Source organism: Drosophila arizonae, unplaced genomic scaffold (assembly GCF_054131065.1).
Source record: "Drosophila arizonae isolate 15081-1271.41 unplaced genomic scaffold, UAZ_ARI_1.0 ARI_Backbone_186, whole genome shotgun sequence".
Classification (NCBI taxonomy): domain Eukaryota; kingdom Metazoa; phylum Arthropoda; class Insecta; order Diptera; family Drosophilidae; genus Drosophila; species Drosophila arizonae.
The window spans coordinates 36,073-46,087 of NW_028315215.1; the positions used below are offsets into that span (position 1 = coordinate 36,073).

The 10,015-nt window shown below is 46.7% G+C and overlaps 1 protein-coding gene across 1 annotated transcript in view; it reads left to right on the top strand.

The window, feature by feature from the left end:
- The window catches only part of LOC108620411 (dynein axonemal heavy chain 5-like), a 29,090-nt gene extending 24,498 nt beyond the window's left edge, over positions 1-4,592 (top strand). The window contains exon 6 of the mRNA XM_089476197.1: positions 4,397-4,592. Within this exon, the coding sequence (XP_089332323.1) occupies positions 4,397-4,592 (196 nt within the window). The remainder of the gene's footprint in view (positions 1-4,396) is intronic.
- Positions 4,593-10,015: the final 5,423 nt, after the last annotated feature.

Below are 10,015 nucleotides of genomic sequence, written 5' to 3' on the forward strand. Positions count from 1 at the left end.
CGGCGTAGCATGCTCTGGCCTCAGCATTACCAATTGTGCACAGAGACTGAATGGCCACTAAAAAGGCCGCGGAATCAAAAGTATCCAGCCGATATGATTCCCTCCACAAGGTTGGCGTCCTGGCAGGTGACTCAATTGTGAACAGGAGTGCCGTATGATCACTGCCCGTATAACTATCGCAATGGCTCCATGTTGCTTCTCGGAAGAGGGATGAAGTGACAAAAGTAACGTCAATAACAGATCCATATCCAGTCCGACTGAAGGTGAACTCGTGACCAGTGTTGAGCAGTGCAACATTTAAGATTGTCAATAAACGAATATAAGAAAACACACACATACACAAACAATTACATACATATACACACACAAGCATAAACACGCATGGGCGGCAGTGAGCGCCCATCACTTTTTGAAAAAGCGTATTTCAAATATTAGAGACTTGTGCTTTGGCAATTACATGCATATTCATATTATAATCATAATCTGAAAGTTTCATGAAGATCGTATGTCAATAAAAAAGTTATTAAACAATTAAGTTCTCATAGTAAGCGCACACTGCAGCCCATGCGTGTTTATGCGTGGGTGCTTGTGTGTGTATTACAATGATTCTTAAGGTTATATTAATAATAATAATAAAGACTAAGCGTTGTGCGCTCTAAGTAGTACTGTCAGCTTTCTTCCTCCCGTTGATTGGGTTGGCCCAGCTTGACGCGTTGGACGTGGCCGGTGCAGGTCCTCGCACAGGCTTTTTCCGATTTATAGATACTGATGATTGATGATTATAGGTGAAAATAGATGTCCGTTGTTGCTGCTGCTCATTGTTGTTGCTGCTGTTGTTGTTGTTATTGTTTCAGTTGCTGTTGCCGCTGTTGTTGTTGTTGATATTGTTTCGGTTGCTGTTGCTTTTGCTGTTGCTGATACTGCTGTTGTTGCTGTTGTTGCTCTTATTGTTATACCCTGAACCCATTTTCAATGGGAAATCAGGGTATAATGGTTTTGTTGAAATGTATGTAACAGGGAGAAGGAGGCGTGGCAGACCCCACAAAGTATATATATTCTTGATCAGGGCGACGAGCTGAGTCGATTTGGCCCTGTCAATAAACGAATATAAAAAAACACACACACACACACATACACAAACAATTACATACATATACACACACAAGCATAAGCACGCATGGGCGGCAGTGAGCGCCCATCACTTTTTGAAAAAGCGTATTTCAAATACTAGAGACTTGTGCTTTGGCAATTACATGCATATTCATATTATAATCATAATCTGAAAGTTTCATGAAGATCGTATGTCCATAAAAAAGTTATTAAACAATTAAGTTCTCATAGTAAGCGCACACTGCAGCCCATGCGTGTTTATGCGTGGGTGCTTGTGTGTGTATTACAATGATTCTTAAGGTTATATTAATAATAATAATAAAGACTAAGCGTTGCGCGCTCTAAGTATTGCTGTCAGCTTTCTTCCTCCCGTTGATTGGGTTGGCCCAGCTTGACGCGTTGGGCGTGGCCGGTGCAGGTCTTCGCACAGGCTTTTTCCTATTTATAGATACTGATGATTGATGATTATAGGTGAAAATAGATGTCCGTTGTTGCTGCTGCTCATTGTTGTTGCTGCTGTTGTTGTTGATATTGTTTCGGTTGCTGTTGCTTTTGCTGTTAAAATTTTCCCGATCCACCCACTAAATCATATTAATTGTAGAGCTAGAAAGCTGAAATTTGGAATATAGATTCGCATCGACCACCCAAGATCACGAGATATGGCGGATATATCTATGCCCGTTGGGGGCGTGGCAAATCGGATAAAACTGTATCTCCAAGAGATTTACAGCTAGAGCGCTGAAATTTTGCACGTCAGCTAATGCTATGATTCTATATAGTTAAACGAAATTTATGAGTCTACGCCTATTAATGGCGTGGCAAATCGGACCTGAAGGTATAGTGATTGTTTAAATTCTGCTATATTTTGGGCACTATTGATGCCAGAGACCTCAAATTTTGTATATATACTCGAGCTGATCACCCAAGACCAAAAAGCTTTGTCGGATATATGTCCGCCCACAGAGGGCGTGGCAAACCGCAAAAGTTTATATCTGCTAAAGTATAATAGCTAGAAGCTTCAAATTTGAATGGTTGAGTTACTGGTAGCCTCCTCTATCGATTCCCCAAAAAATAGTTTTTACGTTTCTTTAGACGCGTGGTATATCGAAAAATACACTGTAATTCTCACATTTTTTGAGGGTAAGCATTCAAACTTTGCAGTTAGGGTGCCGTTATCACCTTCTAAGAACTGACCAAAAATGAGGTGTCACGCCCAATAGGGGCGCAGCAAGTCTGAAAAAACTGCATTTTCCATAGTATTAGAGCGAAAGTGAGCAACTAAATTGCTGATGGGATGTGAATGAATATTCCGCAGTCGTTAACGCCCGACTGCAACGTTCTTACTTGTTTAATTGTTGCTATTGTTGATCTATATTGCTGTTGCTGCTGTCGCTGTTGCTGTTGATATTGTTGCGGTTGCTGTTGCTTTTGCTGTTGCTGATACTGCTGTTGTTGCTGTTGTTGCTCTTATTGTTATACCCTGAACCCATTTTTAATGGGAAATCAGGGTATAATGGTTTTGTTGAAATGTATGTAACAGGGAGAAGGAGGCGTGGCAGACCCCACAAAGTATATATATTCTTGATCAGGGCGACGAGCTGAGTTGATTTGGCCCTGTCCGTCTGTCTGTCCGTCTGTCCGTATGTATGAACGCGTCGATTTCCGAAGATATAAGAGCTAGAGACTTCAATTTGTTTTTTTAATGTCCGTAATTACAGCGCGCATATCGAGTTTATCATTAAAAACCAATAACTCATCCCGATCTTTTTTTATCGATAAAAAACCTTATCGAAAACCAGTTATAAAATTATATCTTCTACACCTTTATTGATAGAGTCTCCAAATTTTTAATGTATGCTTACATGCAATTTATACAATTTCGGTTTTTGTTAAAATTAACCCCCCACCTCTAAATTCACCCCCTCACCCTTACTTTTGTAAAAAGCGTATTTCAAATACTAGAGACTTGTGCTTTGGCAATTACATGCATATTCATGTTATAATCGTAATCTGAAAGTTTCATGAAGATCGTACGTGTGTGTATGTGTGTGTGTATGTGTGTGTGTGTATGCGTTTGTGTGTATGTATGCCTGTGTGCGTACGTGCCTGTGTGTGTGTGTGTGCGTGTTTCTTGTGTAAGCTGAAAGACGCGAAAAATTATTGAAATATCTATTGCTCCAAGGGTTCAGGGGATCTCGTAGTCGAGCAGTCTCGACTAGAGCTTTCTTACTTGTTTTTTCCTATATCATGCGCATATCGATAACTACTCCCCATAATTTAATATCGATCAAATACCTTATCGAAAGCTAGTTATTTAATTATATCTCCTACACCTTTAGAGCTAGACCGTCCAACTTTTGAATATAGACTTATATGTATTTTATATAATTTCAACTTTTGTTGTAATTTACCCCCCACGACTATATCAACCCCCTCACCCAGACCTTTGTAAAAAGCGTATTTCAACTACTAGAGACGTGTGCTTTGTGCGCAGTCGCTGCTTACTGCGCAGTTAGCAGAGCCCGTTCTATTACGTGCGTGTATATGTATGTGTGTCGAAAAGAAGTGCAGACAGATTAGAATATCAGATTAGAGGGTTCAGGATTGTTTTAGTGTGGAGTCGTCAGATGAGTGAGGAGGACACGTGGTTGTGTGATTTTAAAATTATTTATTCAATTTAAAAGATGGTGTCGCTCAAAAAGGTAAAGTATATTCACAGAGTAATTATCTTGGCGTAGGGCCAAGCACTGAGAGCAGGCGGTTATGTTATTAACAGAAATCTGATAATAGCATAATCGGGCTCTGTGGGGGAGGAGCAATCCTGTTAATGGGATCTGGCATTAACATACTCCCCCCCTTGCAAGGATTGCAATACATACCGGTGTAGGATTACAGGCAGGAACCTGAAAGGACCCACCCGAAGACGGTGTTCTGGGCCATGGGACGATCGTCAGTCCTGGGGACGATTCCTGGAAGGATGACGTGAGAATACACGTGAGCCCCCAGCAAAACAGACAGCCGGATTGGCTGCGTGCTCGATCGGCCGAATTGGCGTCCGGCAATTGAGCTGCGGGTCTAATTGCAGGATAGCATCAATATTGAAATCAGATGTTTTCGAGCAGATGGTCGCTGTGCAAACCTCTCCCGGACCCATGCTAGTGGCGGAAAGACCCATGGCCCTTGCCAATGAAGCATGGATCCGAGTAGTACGGCTACACGGATCGATCAACGCTCTCACATCGAAATCCTTAACACCCGTTTGCAAAATGATAATTGCCGTGGGCAGGACGCTAACGGCCTTGTGCTGCATTAGTGTGGTGCTCAGCGGCGGCGTAACTTCCCTTGTGGACCTGGATACTGCCTGGTGCCGTCGTCCTTTGTGGCGTAGGTGTTCCGGCGAGGGCGGAGGAGGTGGACCCGCTGAGAGGGGCTGCAGCGGGACGACGTCGCTGTCGGCGACGAGCTCCTGGCAGGTGCAGTAGTGAGTGGTGGCTCTGGCCACACGTCTTGCACCCAGCCTTGCTGCGGCCGGATTGCCCTGAATGCGCCAGACAATTTGCGCAGTACTCGTTTATGAGTACTGCGCGAAGACGTTTTTCGGCCGGAAGGCCCAGAAAACGCCGGCACTTCCGCAGTTGATGCCGGGTGTCTGCTCAGGTTGAGTGGCTGGTGTCATAGCTGCAATAGACGGAGGAAAAGGTGATGGGAGATGAATGATTGTCTCGTGAGGATGGTGAGCATTGAGGTTAGTTAGACATCACAGGGGTATCATAACCAACTTATGGACGGGTCTACGGACAATGCCCCGGGAGTTAAAAACGTCCGCCATGTCGCCGACCTTCAAGTCACATTGGGCGAACTGCCATTTATTACGTTTGTGCAGCTCCTTAAGATACTCTTCCTTCCAACGAAAAAAAAATTGTTGGTGAAGAGCCTTAAGTTGCTGCCAGCGATTCAGGATAAACATCGCATCTTGCGTAATTCTGTGTTCAGTAATCGATAGAAGAGGTCCAACGACTAGGAAATGCCCTGGAGTAATGGCTTGGAATCCTCGGACATGGGTGCTATCGGTCTCGAGTTGAGGCAGACTTCTATTTTTGCCAAGAGGGTCGAAAGCTCCTCGAAAGTATATTTAGTCGTGGCAGTGGATTTATAGAATAGGGCCTTGAAACTCTTCATCCCTGATTCCCACAAGCCGCCCATGTGTGGTGCGCTCGGTGGATGGAAATGCCAGGATAGGCTATGGAGAGAGTGCTTTGCAAGCACCTCGGATTGGAGTGATTCTACAAAGTCTCGCGATAAAGTCTTTGCGGCTCCGACAAACGTTTTCCCGTTGTCGGAGTAAATCTTCTGCGGACATCCACGCCGAGCCACCAAGCGGGAGAACGCCGCTAAGAATTTTTCGGTGGTTAAGTCGGACGTGGCCTCGAGATGGATAGCCTTGGTGCTAAAACACACAATGTAATGAAGCAGGCACGTCCGGCGTAATTCTTCACATCGAAGGGGCCTGCAAAGTCGACGCCTACGACGGTGAAGGGCCTGGTGAAGGTTGTGCGATCAGCTGGCAGGTCGGCCATCATTTGCGTTTGGAGACGCTTACGATAAACTACGCAGGCGTGAGTTTATCACCGATTTGATGAGGACCTTCAGCTTAGGCATCCAGAACGGATGAGTCTCACAATTAATTGTTTCCCGCTATGCAAGGATATGCGATGGGTGAAACGGACCAGCAGCTTTGTGAAAGAGCCCGAGGAAGGGAGGATGATGGGGTGGCGTTCGTCGTAGCTTAAGAAAGCGGATGTCCTTATGCGTCCGCATGCTCTCAGGATACCTTTATTATCCAGGAAGGGATTAAGATTGCGGAGTGGAGGCCGGAAGTTGTTGCTGTGCACGTAAACAACTGATCTCTTTTTCGTAAACTCTCTTTTGGCACAAGGAGATGAACCTGGCCTGAGTAAAGTGCAATACATCAGCACTGAGCTCTTGCGACGGAGGTGGGGCGGATCTCCTGCACCGATTGATGAAACGAAACGTCCAAGCGGTGACACGGAGGGCTCGATGAAGTTCTGAAAATCTGCTTGTGAACTCAGTTGAAGGAGTCAAGGTGGCAGCATGACTTTTAGCTGCTTTTTGCTCCAGAGCAGTCTCCAAGCTAAGAGCGGGAACGAGTGGCCAGTAAGACTGGGAAAGTCGCAGCCAGTCTGGCCCATGGAACCATAGCGGATTTGAGAGAAGCTCCTGTGGGTGAGCTCCCCTGCTAGCTAGGTCCGCAGGATTATGTTCTGAGCTGACATGATGCCAGTCACCAGGATTGGTGAGCTCAGTTATTTTACTGATCCGATTTGCGACGAAGGTTGTCCAATTGCGCGCAGGCTTGTTTAGCCAGGCTAAGATAATAGTCGAATCGGTCCAATAAAAGGACTGAAAACTGACTGCTTGGGATGCCGGCAGCAGTACTGAGCTTAAGTCGGTCAGAAGGACAGCACCGCAAAGCTCCAAGCGGAGTATGGAAAGGGATTTGATCGGAGCGACTCTCGTTTTGGCGGAGAGCAGATTGACGAAAATCTGGTTGCCAAGTTCTACACGGAGATAGACGGAGCGGCTTGGTAAGCACGCTCAGATGCGTCACCCATGAAATTGGATAGTAGCTCGAGGCTGGAAGTGTACCCATCCAGGCACACGAATATCCCGAAGGCTGGAGAAGCTGAGGATAAACTCTTGCCATTGGATGCGGAGATCACCAGGCAGAGGTTGGTCCCAATCTAAACCGCGTAGCCAGAGCGCTTGCATAAATATTTTTGCACGAATGACAAAGGGCGCCAGCCACCCTGCAGGGTCGAACAACTTGGCGATCTGGGAAAGGACCGACCTTTTTGTGTAGGACTCCTGGAGAGGAATGTCAGGGGGCGAAAAAAAGAAAAGATCGATGACTCTTTGGGATAGCCTTCAAACAATCCATGGAATTGGATGTCCACTTCCTTAAGGGAAACCCCGCACTCTGCAGAGCAGACGATAGTTGCGATCACCTTTTCTTTGGAGTGTGCTCCTGCAAGTACGTCATCGACGTACATGCACTCGGAAATGACCTTGCTGGCGAGAGGCAAACGAGATCTCACGTCATTTGCGAGTTGTTTGAGAACTCTCAAAGCCAAGAAAGGAGCACAGTTTACTCCAAAGGTGACGGTGCTTAGATCGAAGTCCCCAATTTTGCCGTCTGGCTTACGGAAAAGGATCCGTTGGAAGGGGGTGTGTTTTGGATCAACACGAATTTGGAGATACATTTTAGTTATGTCAGCATTTAGTTATGTCGCCATTGATGAATTTGCATCGTGAGGTCGGACTGAAGGACCGGACCTGGATGAAGAATATCATTCAGGCTCTTCCCATTGGCACGATGCATTGAACACCACCCTCACTTTGGTGGTGGTGCTGTCGAGCTTAAAGACCGCATGGTGAGGAAAGTAAAAGTTACTCATTGCAGGATTGCAATGTGAGAACACTGGCCTCATATGACCCAAGTCGAGATACTCTTGCAGGATAGCTTCGTATTCGGCCTTGAGTGTCGGATTCTTGGACAATCTGCTCTCATTTTTGAGAAACTGCCCCAGAGTGATGGATCGCGAGTGACCTAAGTCAAGGGGGGTCCGGATTTTTGAACGGAAGAGTCACGATGTAGGAGCCAGACTTGTCTCTCCGTGTGGTTCGGACAAAATTATCCTCACACGCAGAGTCCGGCTCACTGGTTACCTTGGGGAGATTCTCCATTTCCCAAAATTTAGTGATGAGGGTGGTCGAGCTTTTCATCGTGGACAACGGTAATCCTAGTCGTGAAAGCGGAAATCGACTCTTGAGGCTTCTTTGTGACTGGACCCGTAAGAATCCAGCCGAAGATTGTCTCTTGGCGCTCAATTTGAGCGCTCTTGGAGACTTGTGGATCAACTAATGGGATGTCGGGCAGATTGTTTAAGAGCTGTTGCAGAATGGGGTACGATGGCAGATTGCCGGAGAGCCGTGGGATGACCAAGGCTCAGGCCTCAATTCGAAGTCGAGGTTTCAGTGGAGTGCCGATGTGGAAGTCACAAAGCTTCGTTGATTTTGCTGCCACAGAGTGGCCTAGACCGGACACCTGCGTTTGCACGGATCGGAGTGGTAGCTTCATCAGACGGAACAATCGCTCGGAAATGAACGTCGCTTCGGACCCCGAGTCGATTAGAGCCCTGGCTGGATATGTAACCCCCAAGTGATATACATCAATTACGGCCGTATCAAGCAGAACCCCTGGAGTATCGGACGTTAAATACGACTGCACATTACGAGGTACTTCGGACGTACCTGGAGTCACAGCGGCTCCGGCCGAGGAGCTGGTTGATGTGTATGCTAGTGCAGTCGCGCAGTTGGTGACCTTGAGCAATGCAGTTCAGGCAAAGTTGCCTTCGCTTTATGTATATCTCGCGCGCTGCCAAAGACGTTTGGATGAAGCGAGGACACAGACTAACCGGATAGTCCTCTTTAGCATACAAATCGCACTTTATGGATTTGGAATGGACTTGTGACTCGAAGGCATGGACTTTTTTATGAGAGTTGCTGACCGTGGATTTCGGGTCTGAATCTGGGACTTTCGGGAGGGACCTATCACCTTCCATAGCTTCAAGCGCGCGAGCATGCTCGCTAATGAAGAGACTTACGTCTTTCCAGGCTGGGATGTCTGATTTTCGTGTTAAAGAATGCTCCCAGAGAGATCGAGTGTGTTCAGGTAACTTGGAAGTGCACAAGAACACAAGGATACAATCCCAGTTTTCCGTAGAGATTTGGGCTTGCTCGATGGCAGTGACACACCAATGAATGGTGCCATGCAATTCTCTGAGAGCCGCGCCTGATTCCTTAGTGACTTTGGGGAGATTGAGAAGGATCTTATGCTGGCTGTTCACTAACAGTCGCTTGTTCTCGTACCGGTCACACAAGGCGTCCCAAGCTGATGCAAAGCCGACGTTCGTGAGCGGGCACTCGGCGACTAAGGCATTTTCATCACCTGCTGTCTTTGAGTTGAGTTGGAATAACTTTTCCACCGGAGTTAAGCGCGGATTCTGAATATAAATGGCAGTAAAGAGATCACGGAATGTTGGCCAGCGCAAGTAGTCGCCATGGAACACTTCCGTTGATACGGGTGGTAGACGACAGCCTCCAGACGAGGCGAAAGGAGCGGACATAGGAGCGGGCGGTGTACTCGATGCGGAAAGTGCATCGATCTGTATACCCAGATGGGTCGTACACCGCTAGTAGACAAAGTAACAGTTGTCTAATTTGGCCTCCATGGCTTCAACTTCGCCACTGCTCGCCCCTTGGCTCAATGGCACAGACCTTATACTGCTGCTCAGCATCATCCCACAATGCCTTGACACGATCTCGGCGGATCTCGAAGGCTCGGAGCTGAGCCGCATGAGTGGCGTTAGAATCTCCGGGACCGTCGATGCGGGCTTCGAATTTAATGAGCCTATCCGCAGCAGCGATGAAATCGGACAGAAACATATTGACTGATACTGCTGGCTTCGGACTGGACCGTGTAACGACGGACTGCGCTTGAAAGTGCTGGTGGTCTGTGGTTTCCCGGACGGAATGGGAGATGCGGAAGCACTGCGCTTGATCAGACGGGAAGCAGGTACAGTCAACTGCGCTCGGCTAGAACGATCGGACATGGAGGCTTACTCGGACTCCGGGTTAAGCAAAGTCTGGAGAGGCGGCAATGAAGGCAGAGTTTGATCACCGAATCGAAATTTATTAGACCCAAAAAAACGTTTTTTTGGGGAAAAATAAATAAAAATACAAAAAAAGGAGAAAAAACAAGTAAGAACGTTGCAATTGGGCGAGTATATAGTGCAATTTTTAAGTCTAGTGCGTAGCAAAAAAC